This window comes from Sinocyclocheilus anshuiensis, unplaced genomic scaffold (genome assembly GCF_001515605.1).
Source record: "Sinocyclocheilus anshuiensis isolate Anshui unplaced genomic scaffold, SAMN03320099.WGS_v1.1 scaffold86, whole genome shotgun sequence".
NCBI classification, from domain to species: domain Eukaryota; kingdom Metazoa; phylum Chordata; class Actinopteri; order Cypriniformes; family Cyprinidae; genus Sinocyclocheilus; species Sinocyclocheilus anshuiensis.
In genome coordinates, this window is record NW_015547662.1 from 2,940,312 (window position 1) to 2,965,311 (window position 25,000).

A 25,000-nucleotide genomic window follows, 5' to 3' on the forward strand; every position below is an offset into this window, starting at 1 on the left:
GTATTGCAAAGGTACAAAACAGAATTCAGTACTTAAGTGGGTTGGTATATTAACATTATATCAGTTAATGAAATTATGTTATTTAACTGTAAATTTAAGTTAAAACCCTAAAGCGCTGCTATCGTATTTTTTACGGTAAAATTCTGGCAACCACAGCTGCCATTTTTTTTACCGTAAATATTACGGAATTTGTTTCACAGTGACGTAATCAGATTCCAAAAATTAAGTACTTATAATAAGTACTTAGATAAGGCACATTTTAAAATGCTCATAATCAAATTACAGTAACTTTTTTATAGATTCCATGAATGCAGATTATTCACACAATGATGTTACCAATCAGTATTTTCTGAAGGTCGAGCACCTGTCACTGACTATTTGTTTAAATTTTGTTTTCAAGATTTTGTACTCTATTCATGGAAAGTGCCAGATGGTAGTCTCTATAGAGAGGCACACCTGCTCATTTCTCTTTTTTGATTTATTTACCTTTCTATATTTGACAGTACTTTCTCTCTTTCACGCTTCAGAGACCAAAGCCATAGGGCAGGACACATGGAAGATAGGAGCCATAGCAGCAGCATTCTTTCTCATTCTGCAAACTGCTGTCACCACTGTCTACGTTCTGAAGTGCAGGACAAAGCCAAATAGGTTTGTGTGTGCATTGTAAGATTATAAGGATCTTTGAAGGGAGAAGTGGTTATTGGAACATCACTACAGTAACTGATGAGATATATAAGTACAATATAGACTGTATACAGAGTGTTAATAAATACACACACAAAATCCACTCGACAGATGATTTTATCAAAAGTGACGTGCATAACAAGATCCCTAAGACTCAAACCTACGAGTGAACTATAAGAACATTGGAGTTTAATGAATTTTAGTCAATGTTGGATAGCTTTAAAGCCATCTATACCAATCAAACATTTGGGCTTGGTGAGATTTTTACTGAATTTTAAAGACATCTGCTCACCAAAGCTGCATTTATTTCATCAAAAATACAGTAAAAACAGCAATATTGTGAAATATTATTACAATTAAAAAACCTGTTTCAAAATATGTGATGGCAAAGCAGCCAATTACTCCAATCTTTAGAACATGTATTATTATTATCAACATTGAAAACAGTGGTGCTGATTATTATTTTAGCAGACATATGCATCTAAAATTAATCAGTTCTCTTCTGGGAAAAAAATATTTACAGTACATTGCACTCAAAGTCATACAGCCATATAAGTAGTTTTTTATATAACAGTCATAATGCCCCCCCCCCCCCCCCCCACCACTGCTCCCTACAGCATCAAAACAATGACATTTGGAAAGAGGGGTACACATTATAAATCTTATTGTGACTCATGAATATTGTATGACGATATAACGTTTGCACTGTGGGTGAGTGTGTGGGAGAACGGGTTGAATTGAGAGATTTCTAAAAGTTATAATGATCGACCACCTTCCTCTGGCTAATAATAGATTTTGTATATTGAAAGAACTGCTTTAAAGATAATATTCCTATATATTTGTTAGCAGCCGTGTGGCCCCAAAGAAGCCGTGTGTTAGCGGAAACGGAGGTAAAGAAGGTGACACAAACAATATAGATACCAACGTTCCAATCGATGAACAGTGTTGGGGAAAGTTACTTTTAAAAGTAATGCATTACAATATTGCGTTACTCCCTAAAAAAGTAACTAATTACGTTACTTAGTTACTTTTTATGGAAAGTAATGCATTTCACTGCTTTAATTCATTTTGATGAATACTAAATCTGTTTTTTGTGAGTGGGATGAATTAATGCACATTCACGTTTAGTCTAGAGCTACAGTAACATCATGTTCACACAGCGCACACAACGCCTCTGTACTCCCGATTTCTCCCAATATGGGGACAGGAGACTTGTCAGTCAATAAATGGGAAAACAAAGTAACTGGCATTACTTTTTTGAAAAAGTAACTCAGATATTGTCTTGTAAATTAAAAAGTAATGCGTTACTTTACTAGTTACTTGAAAAAAAGTAATCTGATTACGTAACTCGTGTTACTTGTAATGCTCACATACTCACCCTGATTATGAGGAACATAAACACACACACACACACACACACACACATGCATTGTGACTGATTGTTTGTGTTTGCAGAACCGCTGTAGATAATCTTCCAGAGTACTCGCAGGTCCAGCAAGAGGATGTTGCTATGACAACTATCCCACTGGATTCCACAGAGAAGAATTCATCCTATGACCCCAGAACCTCTGTTGTTTAGCATTGCTGACCTTAAGGAGTATGATTCTAGATCATACAAGTGTGTGTGTGTGTGTGTGTGTGTGTGTGTGTGTGTCTATATGTGTATTGAATGGTCTGGTTAGCCTAGACACCAAATGTCACTCCTGTGTTATTCTTCGTACAGTAGAATGACCGTTATTTGTGAAAAAGCAGAGTCATATCAGTTTTTAGGCTGGTTTCACAGTTAAAATATTAAAAAATTCTGGGGTAAAAAGATAAATGTACATGAAAAGCAAAACAGCATAAAATATTAAGACTTGTTTTCAGAGAATTTGAGATTTGATTTGAGTTTTAGATTTGAGTTTTTATTGAGTGTTTTCTTGTTTAAAACATCTAACATTTAACATGGTTTATGTTTAAAATAAACAAATAAACAAACTATTTGCCCATGGGGTAAGAGAAATAAACTTAACTCAATATTTATTTTGAGAAAAACAAGCTTTATTATATTACGCAGTTTTGCTTCTCAAGTATATTTATCTTGTTTTAGAGATATTTAGATATTTTTACTGAAAAACACGATAAAATACTTTTGTACCAACATGTATTGTCCTGCACTCCAAAACTATATTTAGGCCTAAATTTAAGATGTGTATTTGAGTTAAATATATAAAATTCCATTCATTTGGATTGAAAAAAAAAAAGTAATAAACTTAATGTGATGCATATTTTTCAGTCATACATAAATTAAACAAGAAAGATTTAGTTTATTATTATTTATAAAGTTTTTTTATTTTTATTTGCAAATATATTTTATTTAAATCCTAAAAATCAGAAAATCATATTTTCAAAATGCTATTTTTTTTTTTCAATTGTCCTGCACTCCAAGGTCTAAATTTAAGATTTATGTATTTGAGTTGCATATAAAATTCCATCCATTTGGATTAAATAAATAAATAAGTACATTTATATATTTTATTTAAATCATAAAAATAATAAAATCATATTTTATGCATTTGTTCAAATTGCTTCAGATCAGCATAAATCTGTTAATTGTGAAAATACTTACATGTATTCAGTTAAAAAGTATGAACATGGTAACAATGTGGCTATAGCTTTGGAACAATCTTTTTTTGTTTGTTTTTGTTTCCTTAATGTATGATTGGCAAATAAGCATCACATTAAGTTTATTAGTTTGATAATAAAACTGCGTAATACAAATAGATGGAAAATTTATATGCAATTCAAATACATAAATCTGAAATTTAGGCCTAAATAAATTTTGGGTTTTGATTTTCTACTGTTTAGTATTGATGATGCGGAACAATAGTTACAAGTCACACAAATTTATTGCATTAAACAATTTCCATAGAAATATGTAAAAAATAAAAACGTGGCGAAGTTTGGCATATGTACTAATTGAAATGTAAAGAGTTCTGTATTTAAAACGATTCTATCTTTCCTGCACAACCCTCCTGTAACAGACATGAGACATGTGTCTTTTCTTTAATAAATGGTTTGTTTCTGTCTATTATTTTGCCTGTTATGAAAGCAAAGACCATTGATCTATCACACCTTTGAAAAGGTCAAACCAACAGACGCAAATGAAGAGCCACATTCACTGAAGAGGAAAGAGAGTTGTAGAATGTGTTTTTACCCTTTCTCTCTCTCTTCCCCCTCTTTCTACTGGCTGCTGATCACGGGATGGAGGGATCAGAGAGAGGAGTGCAGTCAGGAGGGGTGTAAGTATAAAAGAGTTGGCCAGGGGACAGCACAGGGGGGCACTACAGTACAGGAGAAAGAGAGAGTGTGAGAAAGAAAGAGTGGGAAAGAAAAGAAAGAACGGATGATATAAGGTACACTTTACTTTTATCTTTCTTTCCTGTATCATTTTTTACTCTTTATATCACTGCAGTGGTTGAAGACTGACACTGTGGCCCACTAGGGCATGACATGGATGAATTGTTGTTTAATCAATCAGTTCAGAATTTATGATGAGCATAGATGCAGTGAGTTATATGCATATGACTTTTTTTGTCTTGAACTTTTTTTACATAAGAGACAAGATGACAGATCAATAAAGGAAATAGTTTATTTTATTTTGTAAAAACCATTAACGCAATCCATTTGTGTGGGTTTGCTCTGAGGACATAACTAGTCAGTGAGTTACACAGTTTGAGGTTGTGAAGTTGGAACTGTCTATATGCTTAGATGCTTCTAAAAGGCTGCTGTACAATTGCAAGCCTATGGTACTTCAAAAAAATAAAAATAAAAGATTCAATATTAAAGATAGAGAGAAAAATCTTCTGTCGCTTTCCATTGTTTCTCTTTGACAGTAATACATTTCTTCCATTTTTCAGATCTTCTTTAATAAGAACGAATCTTACTGTGCACATTTTTGCACTGATCTCAAAAGAGTTCCCAATTTCCTTAGGTGCCATTTTTTTGCAGATAATGTCCGATAATGTTTTTTTTTTTTTTTTGGTTTCCACTAACAATTAGAACCAGAGTGGGTTACTCTTTTTTCTGAAGAAAACCATAACACTTCATGGTGAAATAATTTTCACAATTTGCTTAATTTATCCAGTTTAACTGAAAAATACAAAATAAATGTAAATAAAATATTAATATATAAAATAAATATGTTTATATATTATATATGAAATGTGTTATATGTATAAAATAATAATATTAAAATAAAAATAAAATAAAACAAAATAAAATAAAATAAAAGAAGCAAAAATGACTAGTCTAGCTTTTTTTTTTTTAAGTATACTGTAAGTATCTAACAGACTTTTGTGGTTTATGCATAAAACAAATAATAAACAGTTTTCCAAACAGGATAAGTAAAATAATGAATTCAAATGATTGATTCAAGATACATTTCCTGAAATCAATTCATAATATCTTATAAAATTTCACTTCTACATTTATCTTGTTATATGATGTTTAGATAAAATATTGTTTTTAGTGTTCTAATTAAATAATTTGCTAATATTACAAGTATAAACTGCACGCAAAACTAAAAAGCTGATTTTTATGACTGATAGACATTGGCAGACCTAACGACCTAACTTTCACAAACTATGCACTTTTAAAGGAATATTTAACCCCCCAAATTATTTTACTCACCTTCATGCTGCTCAATATACATAATGTATTATTAGTATGATTTTTATTCTGCCTAGCATCTAAATAAAATTGTTACAGGTTTGTAATGACATGAGGGTGACATTTTTGGGTGATCTATCCCTTTGAGCATATTTCAATGCATGTGGTCCCATTTATGTCTTTCTAGGATGTGGAAGAGTGTGTGTTTAGTGCTAATGTGCGTTGTGCTGACGCACGCGCAGTTCCCACGTCAGTGTGTGACACCAGAAGGTCTGCAGAGTGGCACCTGCTGCCCATCACCTACTGGACTGCCCAGTGACGAGTGTGGATCCAGTACCGGGAGAGGTCAATGTATGTCAATTACTGCTGACCGCCGGCCACACGGGCCTCAGTATCCTCACGATGGGCGGGATGATAGAGAACAATGGCCACTTCGGTTCTTTAACAGAACCTGTCAATGCAATGGAAACTTCAGTGGATTTAACTGTGGCCGATGCCGGCAGGGTCTGACAGGGCCAAACTGTGATCAAAGAGTCACCGTGGGTGAGGACAGACATCCATATGCTTAAATCCTCATGATGAACAAGTATACAGATATGCACTGTAAATACATACAGTATGTGATGTTTGTATGCTTTGCTTTCTGAATCGTCTGGGTTTGTTTGTGTTCTCAGTGCGACGTAACGTCATGCAGATGTCTGCAGATGAGAAAAGAGCCTTTGTGGACGCCCTGGACCAGGCTAAAAGAACTGTCCATCCTGACCTGGTCATCTGTACCCGCCGCTATCAGGAGATTTTCGGCCCGGATGGAGCAAGTGTACAGTTTGAGAACATCACCATTTATAATTACTTTGTCTGGACCCACTACTATTCGGTCAGTAAGACTTACATGGGCCCAGGCCAGCAGAGCTTCGGAGGTGTGGATTTCTCACACGAAGGACCAGGATTTGTCACTTGGCACCGGTACCACCTGTTGCAACTGGAGAGAGACATGCAGGTGACCCAAATCAGATAATGATAATGAAATACAAAACCTGTTAAATGATGTCTTGTGATTCCAAAACTTTATGACATGGAACACAAAAGGAGATATTTTAAAGAATGCATTGGTCGCTCTTTTCCATGCAAATATAGCGACTGGGCACTGGGGCTTTCAAGCTTAAAAAAACATGCAAAAAGTATCATAGAAGTTCATATGACTCATAACCTGTATGTCAAGTTTTCTGAAGAGAAACAGGTGAACTTTACTTTGTTGACATCCGCCCTACAGTGTCTCTTTTTGGGGTGCTCATGACAGTAGTAGACATGTCAGTTAAATAAGTCTGGTTGATCTGGTAAATAAATAAATATTCATTTTGGTGGGAATTATTATCAGTGGATTATGACTTTAATTTTGATTTATTTATAATACAAAGTTATGATATGACTTCAGAGACTTCAGATCACTTTTATGATGCTTTGATGTTTTTTGATGTTTGATGAAGCTCCAGTAGAGAAGTATGAACAATACATTTTTAAAAATACCTTCTTATTTATTCAGTGGAAGAAAGCCAGTCATACAGGTTTGGAACGACATGAAGTTGAGCAAATTATGACAGAAATGTTATTTTTAGGGTGAATCTTTCCTTCAGTATTCATGCTTTGTTGCATCATATGTCATAAAAGTCACAGTTATTACATGCCAAGACAAGTTGAAAGTTATGACATAAAAACATAATGATGACAATTTGAAATACAAGATAAAACATCATAGTTATTAGATACAACTTTTGACTTTTGCTCATAATTATCACTTTTTATGTCACAATTTTACTTAGTATCTGACCATTTAGATTTTTTATCTTATAATGACTTAGTATCTCATAATTTCGATTTTTGTATGATTAACTAAAGTTTTTTATTATGTGTCGGAAATGGGCTTCAATACTTCATTCTTATAGAAGACCTGCAAAGAAGAAAAAAATAAAAAATAAATAAATAACTACATATAAATATAAATAAAAATAAAGAAAAAAACCCACAAAAATCTAAAGTCAAAATATACTAAGAACACCTTTACTTGAGAACTAAGATAAAACTTTTTTCTAAGATAATGTATCTTGAATTTAATTAAATGAAAGTTTCGGGGGTTTTTTACCTCATTTGTACATTTTCCTTCTTTTATGAACATAATCCTCTAAAGTTTTGTTAGATTTATGCTCTATTCCAGAAAAATCTATTTGGCAAGTCTTATTATCTTGTGCAGTAAGCAGAAATACCAACTATTCCCCATTGATAGAAGGATCAGCTAATGGGACATGTTGGGATACGCATGTGTGTGTGTGTGTGCACAGGACATGCTGGGGGATCCGTCGTTTGCCCTGCCGTACTGGAACTTTGCAATAGGAGGCAGCGAGTGTGATATCTGTACTGATGACCTGCTGGGAGCCAGAAGCAGCTTTGACACCAATGGCATCAGTTCCAACTCTGTGTTCTCTCAGGTTTTTTTTTTACCTCATTTGTACATTTTCCTTTTCCTTCTTTTATGAACATAATCCTCTAAAGTTTTGTTAGATTTATGCTCTATTCCAGAAAAATCTATTTGGCAAGTCTTATTATCTTGTGCAGTAAGCAGAAATACCAACTATTCCCCATTGATAGAAGGATCAGCTAATGGGACATGTTGGGATACGCATGTGTGTGTGTGTGTGTACAGGACATGCTGGGGGATCCGTCGTTTGCCCTGCCGTACTGGAACTTTGCAATAGGAGGCAGCGAGTGTGATATCTGTACTGATGACCTGCTGGGAGCCAGAAGCAGCTTTGACACCAATGGCATCAGTTCCAACTCTGTGTTCTCTCAGTGGAGAGTCATCTGTGAGAGTGTGGAGGAGTATGAGACACTGGGGACCATCTGCAACAGTACGACACACTCACACAACATACCAATAACACACACTGCCTCTCTATACATCACACGAACGCACATATACCCAGAATACTGCAGAAACACACGTCTAATTTTGTGTCCTCTCCCTGGTGGGAGATCTGTGAGAGTGTGGGGGAGTGTGAGACATTGGAGACCATCTGCAACAGTAAGACACACACACACATGCATTCCAAGACCTAAGACTGCTCACATGCTGTTTGAACTAATCCTTTGAGGCATTTCGAAAGCTCAGAAGAAAGATCAAACCTTATATGGGCAAAATGATTAGGATCATGTGATTGTATTTGCAAGTGACTCACAACTGCAGACAAACTGAATAGTATAATATTCAATCTTATGATGCTTCTTTCTCACAGTCTGCGGGACCTCAGAAAGAGATTTGGTTCATAGGTCAAAGACAAACAACAAATCATGATTTAAAAAAATATCTAGTTTAAGGCATACAAAGTCTTTATTCATTTTGATTTCATATGGTTATGAAAAACTTTTATAACATTTTCATAAATTAAATTGAATGACTCTAAAAAAAAAAGTAATGTGGTGCAAATATCAAGTAAAAAAAATATTACAATAAATATATTTTCCTTACATAATGAATACATGAGTGTACACCAGTGTTATTTTTTTCCATTAAGATACTATTATTATTATTATTATTAGTTTTTATTTTTTCCAAGTTCACTTTAATTTCAGTTAAAGTTTTACATTTTTTGTGTTTTTTTTGTCGTTATATATATGTATTTGTCTATATAGTTTTTATTCAAGTTGAACTAAATTAAAAAGAGAAATGTTGCCTTGGCCTAGCTGAAATAAATAGTTTTTTTTTTAATATTTTATTTTATTATTTGATTACATTTTATTTTTTATTTCAGTTAACATTTATTTTATTTTAGGTAACACATTTTTTTTTTTCAGTTTTAGCCAAATATTTACCCTTTTAAAATATATTTTCAAAATAAAATACATTTTTACAAATATTATGAATTAATAAATTATAAACATCATTAAGTTTTGGGAGAGTCGCACCACATGACACATGATTTTACAACCAAAGGAAATCTTGGCCTTGACACATAGTGTTGATTGTCTATAAGGGGTCATTTTCAGTTTTTTTAACGATTTAATTATTTTATTTTTTTAATTATTTATTATTTTTTATTTTATTTATTTTTTTCTGTTTGTTGGTTGGATCATATAACTGTATTGTTCACACTGCATGATTTGACAGACAAAGGTTTTTCAAATATTAAAAGCAGTGAAGCAGCTTTGTTAAAATATTAAAATATTTTTTCCTAAGAAATCTTTAATATGAGACATTTAAGAGATGTTTTTTTATTATTATTATGATTCAGGGCAGTTGTATCACCCTGACATTTTAACTTCATGCCCCACATAAAATATCAAAATTAATTTTAATTCAGAACTTGCTCATTATTGAAGAGTTGTTTTCAAGTCAGTGTGTGTTTGAATTGCATTTTAATGTATTTTTTAAACAAATTAATAGATTCTGACAAAAAAAACAAAAAAACATCTTCATCAAAATATATCAAAAGTTATCAAAATGTCTCTGCCTGGTGTGTATCCAGGTACAGAGACAAATCCAATCAGAAGAAACCCTGCCGGTAATGTGGCTCGACCCATGGTTCAGAGATTACCAGAACCACAGGACGTCATTGACTGTCTCAAGCTGAACACTTTTGACACACCACCTTATTACTCAACTTCTTCTCAGAGCTTCAGGAACACTGTTGAGGGTATGATACACTCGCAACTGCAAATAAAACTACTTTTTGAAAAATGTTTGAAGCCACAGGCAAAGGAACTAGCACACCAAATAGCCACCTGCATAAAGTCTTTGCAGCATTTCGGAGAAGCGAGGAGACTTTTAATTCGTGTTCTTGTGTGTCATTAGGTTACAGTGCTCCCCAGGGAAACTATGACCCAGTAGTGAGGAGTCTGCACAACCTGGCTCATTTGTTTCTCAATGGCACAGGTGGACAGACTCACCTGTCACCAAACGACCCCATCTTTGTCCTGCTTCACACGTTCACTGATGCCATCTTTGATGAATGGCTTCAGAGACACACTGCTGGTAAACACACACACACACACACACACACACACACACACACACACACACACACACACACACACACACACACACACACACACACACACACACACACACACACACACACACACACACACACACACACACACACACACACACACACAATGTACATACATACATAACCAAAATGAGTTTTACATTTCAGTTGCATTCTAACTAGTGATCTTTGAACTAACGCAGCAGGAACAGAGTTCTATCCTGAGGAAAACGCTCCGATTGGACACAACAGAGAGTTCAATATGGTTCCTTTCTGGCCACCAGTCAGAAATGCTGAAATGTTTGTCGCTGCCCCAGACAACCTGGGCTACACCTATGAGGTTCAGTGGCCAAGTGAGTAATCAGGAAGTAAACTATGCAGGAAGTAATGCAGAACTAATGAGTAGTACTACATTAAAACTTCAGTTACTATTAAATAAGAACAGAAACGTCGTTGTCTTTTTTATTCTCAACGTCGACTTAAAATGCATTACTAATTACTTTAGTGTTACCTAGTAACTCTTCAAGAACTACTAGTGATCTGAACCATTTATTTAAAAAAAAAAAAAAAAAGTTCTTCACCTTAAAATAACGGTCCAGATAATTACTAGTTAATGCAAAGTGATTAAGTAACACTAGAGTAGCCTAATTAGTGATTAGTAATTCATTGGTAATTAATTGGTGCGAAATAATAACTATTTCATAATGAGGCCAGTCTCATTCAGTAATTACTGATTGCTTATTAAGGAAGTATCTCAGTCCTAAATTCACTATTACTTACTGATTAGTTAGGCTTGTTTGGATATTAGTTAATAGTAGTAGCTGAAGTGTTAATGTAGTTCACCCATTAGTCCTGCATTACTTCCTGCATAATTATCTGTTAATGATAGAACATTATTCTAAAGTGTTACCAATATTCCTTTCTGGAAAACTTTATTAGTATAACTGAACTTAACGTTAAAGGAATAGTTCATCCAAAAACTAAGACTGTCATCATTTCCTTGAATCTTTTTTCTTCTGTGCAACATAAAAGTAGATCATTTAATTAATATCCAGCTGTGTGAATTCAGTATAATGGCAATACATTATGATTCACTTCAACACTTAATGAAGAACCCAAAAATGCAAGTGTTCTGTTCGGGTTTAAGCAATTTTAACAGTAAAATTGTTGCAGAGGCCATTGATTTCCTCCTTTGAATTTGTCTGATGGTGTCAGGTTCGCCCACTCTTCATTACAGTGTTCTTTTTATAACAGAAATCTCTGGATATTTAACACATAATTACTTTAAAGACATGAATTTGTATTATCATTCGTAAATTTTCTTACAGTCTGCTTATTCCCCCACTCAGGGTGGCCCTTCATGTTTATAATTTTTCTAAAAATCTCATGTTTTCATACAAATTACATTGTAAATTCATACTAAATCTCCACCTTGTAAAATATTTATGTTTTCTCATGAGATCAGATTGGATTTTGTAGAAATCATGCTAAAGAGATTACACATTAATATTGAGCCAATGGGATCACTTGGGGTCCTAATAGAGACCCCATTTTTAGGGAGGACCCCATTTGTCCTGACACTGGTTTAAAGGCGGTTAGCAAACCAATGTCAAGGATCCATTTCTGCCACCTACTGGACTGGAGTGTGAAGTGCACACAGGAACGCAATGGCAATTTTACTATGCATTTAAAAAATGTTATTCACCTTTATACATTTGTGGTTTGATATAAACACAAAATCTCTCTCTTTCTCCCTCCTTAGCTCGGGCATACACTATTTCAGAGATCATCACCATAGCGATTGTTGCCGTGGTGCTTGTCGTGGCTGTGGTGGGCGGAGTCATCGGGTGTGCTGTTCGGGCACGTTCTTACCGCTCGGCTGAGGGCCTGGAGCCGCTGCTAGGGGAACAGTTCAGGCGTTACACAGAGGATGAGCGGCATGCTTCTCAGTCTGTGGTGTGATTGAGAAACTAAAAAAAAAAATACATTAAATTTTAAATTTTTTTGCACTGTGCATCCACACTGTACCGGAGGAGTTTGAATTATGAGTTACTAGCATTCAAAAGCATTATAAAAGTAAAAGGGGCTCAATTTATGACTATTTATTATCAGATTTTTCATGTCCAGTGAGACACTGAGAATACAATCATATGCGCACTTAAAACACATTTAAATTAGTTTATGCACTGCTTATGAATGCCCTATGAACACATGACTTACGGTTATTGTACAGTGTGGCCTATTTTATATTACTCTGATATAAAAAAAAGTTAACAAATTTTGATTTTGTGTACTGTACACTCAATTTTATTTAACAGTGCAGACGATTCAGCAGCAACTGCAATCGAGACAAATTTCAAGAATATTGAAATAAGAATATTATAAAATAAATATTTTAAGCACATTTTATATATATTTTACTAAATTATTATTTCAAGGAAAAAAACTCCTCCTAGTTACCATAAAATAACATTCCTGATAGTGTCCATACACAGGCTCAAACTTTTATATGACATGGTTTGTGTAATGCCATAACAGTGTTATGATTAATAATCAAATCCATCAGAACAGAGTAAAAAGTGTCTTGGTGAAATAAAGTGGAACAACAGACCCTGGCAAATAATTTAGCAATTTTGGAACAGTACGCTTTTCTGTAATTAACATTCAGTAATTAAAATAATAATTAAGAACTAGGTTTGTGTAATTAATTTGTATTCTAGAGGCTTATGTTTAAGAGGAGCATTTTCCTTTGCCAAAGATGAATTAGATGTGATCATATCCACTGTGATGCATGATTATGATGCAGATGACAACATTTGGAATGACAGCTACCCTTATGGCAACTATTAACATTTGATTTTCTGCTGATATTTAAAGGGCAATCAATCATGAAACATGTTCGTCCCACTTCACCCTATTTACAAAGAAAAGACATCAAATCAATTCTATTTCCTCTCAGTTGACCTTGCATATATTTACACCACTACGGTGTTGCAATAATGACCAAATCAGCAAGCTGTATCATGTCATGCATGCCACTGCTACTTAGTCGTTTCCTGAGACTACTACTACTACTAATAATAATAATGATAAAAGGAAGAACTTCACTGCACTTAATGCGCATGTTGAGAAAAACCTGGCAGTTTCAGCCATATTACAGTAACACAGGTGTTCAGATCCCATTCCATCACTTTAAACCTACATCTGGTCCCTCTGCACTGCTGCCCCCTAGTGATACAAAAAGAACTGCATGTTTGAATGTAACATTTTCATTTTAGTTCAGGGATGCTCAGTTTTATTCCAGGAAATCTCCCATCTCACAAAGTTCACTTCCAAACCTTATCAAACACACCTGAACCAGCTAATGAAGTTCCTCAAGATCACAGAAAAGTGTGTTGGAACAGCTGGAACTGAACTTTGCGGGATGGTAGGAACTGGTTTGAGCACCCCCTGCTTAAAACGATTTGGTACACTTTGTCAATCACCAAAAGAGATCTTCAACCCTCATTACTTGTGAAATTTAAACTAATGAACATTACATGATCTGATAACTTTCAGCACAGACAATGCTAAAAACAAAATTAAAAGAATAATTTTCAAAATATTAAAAAAAAAGGTAGCAAAATTATAATTTTTTAAAATTATTTAGTAAAATTGCTAATAATTTTAGTAAAAAAAAAAAAAGTGTAAATGGTGAGCAAAGAAAGCAACAGAGAAAGAAGAATAAGAAGGACAAGCACAGATCTTACTTTTCCTTTTGAAAATGCTTTATTAAACTACCTCTATAAATACAACAATGTCAAAAAAGTTTTAAAACAAACAATGCGAGATAGAAAACAGTTCTAAACAAATCTAAAAAAAAAAAAGGAAAAGATATTATGGCAATAACATTCTACATTATCTAAATGTCCTCAGCCGAGGTCTTTTAGTAACAAGAAACAAGTCTAAAAAGGAGAGAGAGAGAAAAAAAAAACGCTACACATGTAGTGTTTATGAAATGATTGCAAAAGAAAGCGTGTTTTGCCAATGAATGCATGATCAATTTGGGCCAGTATTACTCCACACTGGCAACTTACAGCCGCATTTATATATATCCACACATACACACATTCGCATTAGTTGAACACTTTGGCAAAAAAATAAGTTTTTGTTGTTGTTAAACTCTCTAAAGCACATAATAAGATGGAAAAATCTTCTTAAAATATATTATAGCATTTCCTCTTACTTCATACACAAAAACATTGTACTGTATATATTAAATATATCCTGACTGCTTCGCTCATAATAAAAGATTAGATAACAGACAGAGAAAAACTACTGGGGATGGTTCACTTTTCTCAAAAAAACACAGATATGCCATATTCTAGATGATCGCAGCAGTGTGTAAAAATGTGTCACTAGCTTACGTGATGTGACTTGCATGGATTGTCATTCTTTGTTTTGGTATATCATGATGTTTTCCCCAAACTTTCACTCAAAAAAAAGCAGGCTATACTTAATAAAATATCAACTCTGTTAGAACATGAAACACATGAAAGCATAATACAACATAAAGCAGCACTCTAACACTCAGAGGCCCCATAGAAACAACAGTATAACACACACAAAAAGAAAAAAATTGACTTTCTGAAAGAAATTAGGACAGAAGAGGCACTGTGGTATAACAAACAGTGTTTAAGAGGTCACTTTACAGACAGCAGTCTGAATAAAGGCACATGTGACATACACAGTCCTACAGAAGGCATAGTGGTGGCATACAGCAGTCTTCAGGAGGACATTGATATGACATACAGCAGTCATTGAAAAGACAATGAGGATATTAACAGGTTCTCTGAGCTCCCTGGTTTCAGTTTGGTCCAGTTCATTTCAGTTCTAGGAGTATCAAAATACCCCTAAAAAGACAAAAGTGCCTGCTCACACAGCATATACATACACAAGAACTTCTAACACCCTAAAATGTTTAAGTGCACCTCAGAACAGTCATCACTGCTAACACATACCATACTACAGTAGCACAACTTGGAGTGTGATCTACAAAAATGCAGGGTTAGAACTACAAAAAAACTGTCTGCTGTCTCTACACACATCTATAGGAGGAATTCGGAGGGGGGATTGAGAGTATTGTGCCATTAACCTGATTTTATTCTGCAACTCAAGGTCTGCGAGTCAAGACCGTTAATAAACAACATGAACATAATTGGTTCAATGGTAAATGGGACAGTACTTCAGGTGTAATTTGTATTAATGGCACAAAAGCGTGTTCCCCTAATGAGGCACATAAGACTTCACAGGACTGGATGCTGGGAATCACAGTAGTGGTCTGAAAAAAATAAGGGTTGGTCATCAACTAACACAACCCGTAAAAGTAAGCAGAACTAAGTCATCATAAATAATGCTGCATCTTCAACCCAGCTACTTTTTTGTCAGTCCGGTTTGTGCATTTAAAACACATTAAAGGGATAGTTTACACAAAAATGAACATTCTAAAAATCACTGAAAATCTTTTACTCATCCTAAAGTCATTCCAAATCTGTATGACTTTCTTTCTTCTGCAGATATTTTGAAGAATGTTGGTAACCTAAAAGTTTTGGTTACCATTGACTTCCATTGTATAGATATACACTCAAAATACCTTCTCTCATGTTCCACCGAAGAAAGTAAGTTATACAGGTTTGGAACGACATGTAATTTCATTTTTGGGTGAACTATACCTTTAACAGAGAACTAATGTTATCCATCATATATCTGACTGAAAAACATCTCTTTTTCCAGTTTCCGTTTTCTTGAACACTTATTTTGCCTCTGAGAATGTGAATGAAAACAGTGTTTGTCTATCTTCCAGTTAAGAGAAGAAAAATATCTTCTAGACAATAAAAACAACATCTTCAAACCAACTAAACAGTAGAATCTTAAAACAATCTAAATATAAAAATAAACAGGTAAGGAGGAAAAAACGAATGCAGGAATTTGCATATAGACTCGTGTGCAGGAAACCCAGTGGACGGAAGATTCCGACGTCTTCAACACATTTTGAAAGTATATGTTATAAACTCAAAATACAGCATTTTCATGAAACGCTTTAAATCTTCTACTTCTGTGGTTGTTGAAGTTCCTGCTCAGCAGTTGTTTGTTCATTTTACAGTTTTTTGTCAATTTTGTTTTTCTTCACAAAACAAAAGTAAATGCACTAAAGCATAGAGAGCCATTAAATACGTTCTTATTAAAGTCCACAAATACTACAACGTTCTTGTGCCTGTGAATGCAGAGGAGTGGTATTAGGAGTGTGCAGCGACACGAATGCTCTGGCTCACGATTCTCAGCTGGAGTGTGTGGGGAAGACGGTGATATGTCAGTAGGTGTGCTTCTGCAAGTCTTATTTGGAATGACTTCATATGAACATATCACTCGGAATCAGTCCACAGCTGTACTGGTGATCAACTAATAAACAAAACCTCTGCAGAATGATCAAATATGCAAATGAGTGATGAGTTGTCATTCATTCAGTCAGTCGTGTAATGGCTTTGGAAATCAGCCAGAGTTGTCAATTCCTTTAGGAATTCGAACTGACGGACTGTTTCCTATGGATCTAAAGGGAAAATAGGCGAGGTTCTGGTCACATTGCAGGGTTTGAGTCCATATCATATAACACAAAAGTCTACCTGTCTTGATAAGCTAATCAGTAGCATACAAAAGTGGTTTTGGTCTAGGTCATACGTCTGGATTAATAAATGTGGGCCAGAGGGGCTGATGAAGATGTGAGATAATTTAGCCGAAATCTACATCCTTGCTGCCAGCGTCTAATCTAAAGGCTTCCAGGGAGCTTCACATGAGTCAGAAGGTGTTAAGAGTTGTTGCATGTCAGTTTCACTCTCCGTGGTTCAATTAACCAGCAGACCTCATAGATGTGGTGTAAATGTCTGATGGCCTGTGGTGATGTGGTGTGTGTAATTGTAAGTCATTGTGATCGATGCTGCAGGTATCTCAGTAGGTCTGGTATACATCATGAATGGGCATCTGGAAGGTGGCAGTGGCAGGGAAGGCCTGAGGCATGTACCCAGTGTACCCTCCATAGGTTGCGGCGGCTGCCATAGCAGCGTTCTTCTGCAGCGCTGCCAGCATGGCCGTGTTGGCGTGGGTAGCGATAGGCATGTAGCCGGCTCCATACAGACTGGCAGCTGCAGCCGGGATCCTCTGGACATTGTGAGCCATAGCATAGACGGGGGTTATAGGACGACCCTGTGAGGTAAAGAGAGAGATTGATACACCGTATTCTAACTAGACATGATAAAGCAACAAGCAATAAAGAGTTTTTGACAATGACCATGATGGTGGGTCGCTTTGTTTCTATTTCTGCAGTGTCATTCAGGGTAGCGCTGTCTAGAGTGAATCTCATTGGTCCAAAACAGAAGATGTGAATGGAGGGTTTTTCATTCCCTGTTCACAGATGAAATAAAACCTGTTCCAATTTCCCCCCATAGCAAAATGAGCATATTAAAGGGTAAGTTTGCTGATTTGTAATGTTGGAAAATGTCGGTAGTAAATAAGTAAATGAACGCCATTATTTGTCAGCAAAAGTTCACTAATGATGCGTTTGACGTAGACTTTTGATAGCTCCAGGGCTTCTGTGTAAAGTACAGATTTGTATCCACGCTCATGGATAATCTGATCGAGCCCAGTGCATTATGGGTGTTGACATTTTCCTTCCTTTATTCACCATATCCCTTTTTCTGTTTTCTCTAGTCGTGTAATTTTTTTTTCTTACTCATAATGACTGTATGAACACAAGATCCATACAGATTTCCATCCAGTTGTGAAGGCGATATTCAATATATGACAATAGGATTTTGACTAGATGTTGTGTATTTTTGGTAAGTATTGGTATTATTTTTCGAATAATATTTTAACGTGGTGAATTCTTTTATTATGGGCTGTGGTAACATATTATGCTTGTCAGGATTCGTATTTTAAGAATTGGCCACCTTTCAAATCATGAGTTGGAATTTTAACTGAACAGAAAGTTTAATTGGAATTTGAACTGGAATTACAGGACGTGGAATTTACTGAATTACAATTCAAGAAATGAAATGGCACACAGATATATTTTTGTCTTTCTGTAAGGCCTATAAAACCTAAAAAATTAAAAACTATTTGAACTTTTAGACAAGGCTTTTCAAAGTTTGACTTGACGACAAACTTCCTTTTCTAGTTACATTTATTGCAGTTACGTGAATTTGTAAACATTTCAGTTCTTTTAATTCTACTTCCTTTAATTCAAATATTTGCTAAAGCAATTCAACTTAAATTCAGATCTCGTGATAGCAGTATTAGATGGATTTTGAAGTGTAAGAATTTTCGCTTTCAGTGTGAATACGCAAATAAGCTCATGGTGTTAGAATTATCTGAGTGTTATAATAATTGTAAATTGTCCCATCTGCTCAGGTGTAGGTGAGTACCTGGTAAGGTGGTGGTGTGGAGACTGCAGGTATGACCGCCGCAGTGGCCGAGGCAGCTGTGGGGTCATGCTGGAGGGCCATAGGGTTTATCAGGTGCTCCACTGGGTGCATCTTCCCTTCGTCCATTAACTTAGTTGCAGGGGCAGCAGAAAACACAGCAGGGTACTGAGCACCGAGTGCTGGAAGAGCCACTACACATATATACATACAATCAGAACTACATGGTGAACATTACATACAAAACATGAACATTATGTAAACTGTGTACTATATGTGAGGTAACATAACATTTTCAATATGAAATGAGGCAGTATAGAAATGCAGGTAAGTGAAAGATAAGTCAGAAAGTGCAAGAATGGAAAGACTGAGACTTACACAACCTGTCCTCTTTTATAAGTGTATGACTCAGTTTAAGATTAACGACAAAAAACACACCCACACGCAGCCACGTACGCATTGGCTTTCACACACACATACATTGTTTCCCTGTACAAAAACTCTTTTCATTCCCCACATTAATTTAGATTTAGGATCAGTAGGTTTAAGTGACGTCAGAATACTCCAGTCAGGAGTTTTGCAGATCTCAGATCAGAATTGTGCAAGATCAGTTAGTTTCGACACAGAGCAGCCGATTAGTAAGAAAATAAAGTCAATAAGAACCTTGAACTCAATGCCCAAACAAACTCTCGCAAAGCATTGTTATTTGTGGTTTAGTTCCTCTGTTATGTTAATATCCTTAATAACATTCTATTCAGATGACTGTACATATGTAATATTTAATCTGGAGGTATATACAAATTTGAGAGCTTTTTGAGAATTGTTTGAACATTGTATGTATAATTCAAAGAAGGCATTTAAGCAATAAAATCAAAAGCCTGCTAACTGGAGTAAGCCGTGACAGCGATGACAGCTGTCATAAAGAAAGCAAGTTACTGTTCCACTCCAGGCCAGTAGGGGCAGTGGAATCTAACAAATTTATCTTTATATTTTTTTGAGTAACCCCAGTTTACTTGACTGCAATTTTTAAATGTAACACTAACTGGTGGATACATGTCAGTACTAAATAACATTAGTAAATTATCCAGAAACCTCCATTTCAGAATGAACAGTTTTTAGATTCTGCTTCTAGATCATTTTAGATTCTGCCTCTACTGGATGGAGTGGAGCACAGCTGAGCTTAATTCTGTATGTATGTGATTTAATTTCACACTGACTTGTGCCAGGCTTGATGCCCACTGGGTTCACAGCTGCCAGCTCTAGATTGGGCATGATCTCGTAAGGTTTGTCCAGCAATTTGCCCTTTCCTTCATGGTAGCGGCTGTAAATGCCTCGGCCAGCTGAATAGCCACCAAGGTATGAGCCGCGGGGCCCTGGGCCCCTATTACCGGCCCCAGCACGGCCACGGCCTCTTACAGTACCTGCTTGAGATACAAATGAAAGGAGGTGCTGTTCAGGTACAGAACCACAAGGAGGTACATACCTGTATATAAGTACTGGTAACCCCATTGTTTGAGGTTGAGCAGACATTTGAAATAAAGTAATTAGCTTTCTCTGTCAGCTTTCTATTCAGGTTGAATATATCGAGAAATGGGTGTGGCACTATCACTCTTCAGCATTCTAATTCAAACTGCTGTCAGTGTGAATGCCTCGTGAGATATTTGTAATTACCCACCATTCTTTGAGATGGGAGTGGTGGTGGTGTTTGAGCAAAGTTGAAATTAAAAGTAAAGATAAAGTTTTGTTTTAATCAGACCAAGGATGACCAAACACATCTCAGATTGAGTATGCAATCACAGTTCTTTGTTCGATTTGAAACCCAACCCAAAACCACAAGCATTTGTAATTGATGATTATGGGTTAGGAAATGTAATAATACCAGATTCCCATCATTAGTTTCAGTATCATACATTTTGGGGATCTCAGCTCTTCAGCCAAAAACAATCTCAAAATGCATGCCATCTAGTGGCCATGCTAAAGATGTGATTAGCAACAAAGAGGGCAGAGCTTCTTGTTTTGGGAAGTATCTTTTAAAGCAGTTGTTCTCAACTGGTTTCATTTCTGGATTTTACATTAGTTTTAAAGTAGCCGACACAGTACCGAAGCTGTTTATTGTAGAAAAGTAAGAATATTTCCTTCAAATCAAAAATCATTAATATTAACATGAGCTAATGAGCAAAATTATGACAAGGCTGAATAGGAAAACTGATTTAGGTTTCTAAATGTTTCTTGAAATTCAATGGAAGGCAACCTCTTGGAAGCCAATAATTCACAGCTCAAACGACATTTTTGTCCAACCAAACCATTTTTATCTTCTTTATATTATACTCTATTGAGACAAAACATAATTGATGAAAGTACAATTTTTCACTTTTATTGTGTTTTTTTTTTTTAAAGTGTCTTTGTAGTTCAGAAAGATGATAAAAATATGTATGATGTTCTGAGAAATATAAATGTAGTAAATGTAATCACTACAGTCACAAATTCTCCAAAAATACTTAATATGTACAATGTCAAAAATGAAACAAAGAAAATTATCACATGAATACTACAAGATTATTGTATTACAGTATTACAAGAAAATACTATTTTTCGTTTTTCTACTTCAAATCTGAGTGAAAATTGAAAATGGAATTTTCTACACCAATTTTCAGTGTAATTGGTAATGATGTACAATTATTCAAGTACCCTACACCCCTAAATGCAGTCTGGGTCATATTTGTTTGTTTTTTATGGACATGGCTTTTCATGACTTTTAGCATAGTTTTTTCCCACCAGTTGAGAAACACTGTTTTAAAGGATGTGCCTATATGAAAGCTCTGGGTTAAAGGGGACAAAGTTTTAACATTAATTGGTTTGTACAGATCAAGTCTCATTACGTGTGTGAATATGGACTGTAATGCAAGAGAGAGTTGGAAAACAGTCTAGTTTCCCAACTATATTTAACAGCATGATACTCAAGTACATATAGACTTTTTTCTAATCAAGAATCACATTTCCCCCACTGTTCAATCTGATTTGAGAAAGTAAAGAGAAAAATAAAGGTTTCCAACCTTTGATGAAGTACTCTCGGTTGGGTCCAATGAGTGTGTTGTAGGGATAGCCGTAATAGGTGAGTGTATATGGGTCACACTGATACACGTAACTTTGTTGGGTGTTGTCAGTAGTTGTCGGAGCCGCTGTTCCCTTCGATGCTTTCTGATAGCGGGTGTACTGCTCCTTATCCACAGGCTTGGCCAGGGTCACTTCAATACGGGAACCTTCGATCTCTGTGCCGTTCAGGTTGTCCATTGCAACCACAGCATCTTCTCGACTGGCGAAGTGAACAAAGGCGTAGTCTCGGATTTTTTTGACACGTTCCACGCAGCCAGGGTTGAACTGGCCGAAGGTTTGGCGTAGAATATCCTCACTGGTCTCTATCATCAGGTTCCGCACGTACAGAATCTTCACTGTTTCCATGACGTCCTCGTCAACGTCAATCTCAGGTTCTGCCCAGTCAACTGCAATCTGGTGACCCCAGAGCTATATACACATACACAGAGAAACAGATATGCACACAACAGGTTTAAAGTAAGGGAGATGTATTTACTAAATGTCATGGATAAAGGAATAGTTCACCTAAAAATAAAAATTCTCGTTATTTATTTACCCTCATGTCATTCCAAACCCCTCCTATGCTGCTATTATGCTGCAGACTTCATTATTATATGTAAAGCTTCAAAAAGCGCAAATGAATATGATAAAAGCACAATATAATCAGTCCATATGACTTATGAGCTATATTACAAGTCTTCTGAAGCCATTCAGTAGATTTGTGTGATGAACTGAGTGAAACCGAAGCCACTAATAAAATCTTCCCAAAGCAGTGAGTCTTTGAACTAGGAATTAGATCAGTCGCATTTGTTATTTAATCTGTCAATCTGACTTGCAACAAACCGTTCTTTGAAAATAATCATCTTGAAATAATGATTTGTTCTTGAATCTGACTCATTTGACTCAATGGTCCGTTAGTTATCAGCTAACTAGGTGATAAAAATACTAGTGAAAAATGTCAATTTCAGTCTGTTCCTTGTGCAAATTTATCGTCTGACTTCAGAAGATGTGGAATATAGCACATGAGTCTTATGGAATACTTTTATTATGCTTTTATAGTGTTTTTGTTCCTTATTATAGTGTTTTTAACATAGTAAGCATGGTCTATCACTTTTTTTGTATGGAAAATAGCTGAATAGTGTGAATAGTCTTCAAAAAATTATCCTTCTCTAAGTATATAATGACAGAATTTGTTCATTTTGAGTGAACAGTTCCTTTGATTCCAGTGGAAAATGGTGTTAACCTGAATTCGTCCTGGCATGAGCTTTCTTCTGGCCATAGCAGCAGCACGGTGAGACTCGTACTCTACAAAGGCAAAGCCACGATTCTTCATCTTATCCGCAGCACTCGCATACACAATCACATCCAGCACCCCCTCCGTCACCTTGGAAACTTCCTCCAGGATCTCCTCACGCTTCTTGGTTTTTGGGATTCCGCCAATGAAGAGGCGGCAGTTATCTACACTAGAGCACACACCTAACAACCTTCCTGGACGAATTTCGAAGTTATTGAGTTCACGAACTGCTCGCTTAGCTTCATGCTTCTGCGTGAACATGACGAATGCGTAACCGCGGTTCTTCCCGTCAAAATCCATCATTAGGCGCATCTCGTAGATCCGTCCAACAGTCTCAAATACTGGCACCAGCTCGTCCTCGTAGACATCACGTGGGATCTTACCCACAAAGATTTCACAGCCACGTGGAGGGGAGGGGCCTTGCCAGCCTGGTGGCGGGCCATATTTGCGCTGTCCATTTTCTTGCACCATACCATAACCTGACTGCTCCATCAAGGCCATAAGCGCAGCTTCATTGGGGGCCCCAGCCACTCCCTCAGGGATGGCGTTGTGATGCTGCGGATGCCCAGAGGAGGCCTTAGAAGAGGAGGAAGGGCTTGGGTTACTCATAGCAACGGCAGAGGCGGAGTCTTCTGCTGTCATTCTGAGATAAGCATCCAATCAGGATTGGAGTCTAAAAAGAGACAAAAAATTTCATCTGGTCAGTATGTGTAAATTACTTGTATTGAAAACAAACTATGAACATCGCCACATAATTAACTAATACATCTATCTCCATAAACAATTTAATTTCAAGCATTTTTTCAAATCTTTAAATTTTTTGGTCTGTATTGAACCTGGAATCCCGGTGTAGCAATATTAAATTTAGATGATAGCAAAGATTATCTAAATGTAAAAATGGACAAAATAAGCATGTACAATGTAATATCCAATATCTCTGTATATATATATATATATATATATATACACACACACACACACACACACACTTATCAAATATAATAAATTGTAAGTCCTTTTTTCTCTGTACAACAATATAAATCCTCTTCTACACCTAAAGCTGCCTAATAAACCTCACTAAGCTGCATCTACATTCTTTAGCATGGAAAAAATCCAAAATGCCTAAATCCTACAGTCTAGAATTTTCCATAAGCAGAACACAGATGCACTGAAGTAAACTACAGGAAATCGTGTTTGACATAAAGACACTACGTTTTTGTAGGGAATTAGTGTGTTTACTGAATAGTGAACTTTATATAGTATACTGTATATATTCATTCACACTGTTTTGCTGTTAGTTGGCTCTAGTCAGTAATTTAGCAGTTAGCCGGACCTTGCTGCCCGCTTAGAGGGTAAGGTAGTTAGGTTGCTTAGCAATGAAACCATGGTTACACATGCAGAGCATGCTGACCCACACACAGCTTATCCTGGAGCACACAACTAAGTTCACACAACTCACACAGACACAAAAACGCATGCAAACACAAATAATACAGGACATACAGTAACAACAAAGACATAAAGATTACAAATTAGTATTTTACTCCAGGAATAAAGTTCAAACAAATGAACAACTACACGCACCGTGCTTAAGTTGGTACCTGGTGTTTTCATGATGAGTTCTAAGAGGCTTGCTGAAGGAGCATGTGACTGTGTGTGACTGTGAGGTTGGAATAACAGGCAACTCAGCAGTACTAAACCAGAGCTCTCACACACACATCCACAAACACTTCCTCATTCACATGCTTACACACACACATATACTGAAAATCAGTACATGTGTGGCTCAAGGC

The 25,000-nt window shown here is 35.9% G+C and overlaps 2 protein-coding genes and 1 pseudogene across 4 annotated transcripts in view; 2 read left to right on the top strand and 1 right to left on the bottom strand.

Annotated features, from left to right (window-relative positions):
• LOC107702276 (ABC transporter F family member 4-like) overlaps nucleotides 1-2,263 on the top strand; it is a 9,193-nt pseudogene extending 6,930 nt beyond the window's left edge.
• A 1,760-nt stretch (nucleotides 2,264-4,023) lies between these two features.
• On the top strand, nucleotides 4,024-12,993 carry LOC107702360 (5,6-dihydroxyindole-2-carboxylic acid oxidase-like). The gene is made up of 9 exons (XM_016504652.1): nucleotides 4,024-4,079; nucleotides 5,522-5,877; nucleotides 6,009-6,331; nucleotides 7,668-7,814; nucleotides 8,177-8,234; nucleotides 9,849-10,016; nucleotides 10,175-10,354; nucleotides 10,574-10,723; nucleotides 12,133-12,993. Exons 2-9 carry the CDS (start codon nucleotides 5,523-5,525, stop codon nucleotides 12,330-12,332), a joined length of 1,581 nt encoding a protein of 526 aa, XP_016360138.1. The 5' UTR covers nucleotides 4,024-4,079; nucleotide 5,522; the 3' UTR covers nucleotides 12,333-12,993.
• A 1,756-nt stretch (nucleotides 12,994-14,749) lies between these two features.
• Nucleotides 14,750-25,000, bottom strand: part of LOC107702361 (RNA-binding protein 47-like) — a 24,861-nt gene continuing 14,610 nt past the window's right edge. For 2 of the 3 annotated variants that reach the window (XM_016504653.1, XM_016504654.1), the window contains 5 exons: nucleotides 23,157-23,880; nucleotides 21,874-22,342; nucleotides 20,038-20,244; nucleotides 18,824-19,014; nucleotides 14,750-17,606 (listed from right to left, as the gene is read on the bottom strand). In XM_016504653.1, the coding sequence (XP_016360139.1) occupies nucleotides 17,352-17,606; nucleotides 18,824-19,014; nucleotides 20,038-20,244; nucleotides 21,874-22,342; nucleotides 23,157-23,849 (1,815 nt within the window). In that variant the 5' untranslated portion in view covers nucleotides 23,850-23,880 and the 3' untranslated portion in view covers nucleotides 14,750-17,351. Of the gene's footprint in view, nucleotides 17,607-18,823; nucleotides 19,015-20,037; nucleotides 20,245-21,873; nucleotides 22,343-23,156; nucleotides 23,881-24,791 lie in introns of all 3 variants that reach the window. The other variant, XM_016504655.1, reaches the window with a different exon arrangement.

Excerpts from the sequence above, each read along its gene's own strand:
- LOC107702360 (XM_016504652.1), top strand. The coding sequence starts at position 5,523 with ATGTGGAAGAGTGTGTGTTTAGTGCTAATGTGCGTTGTGCTGACGCAC. Across the intron at positions 6,332-7,667 it reads AACTGGAGAGAGACATGCAG|GACATGCTGGGGGATCCGTC; the intron begins GTGACCCAAATC and ends GTGTGTGCACAG. Across the intron at positions 10,724-12,132 it reads CTATGAGGTTCAGTGGCCAA|CTCGGGCATACACTATTTCA; the intron begins GTGAGTAATCAG and ends CTCCCTCCTTAG.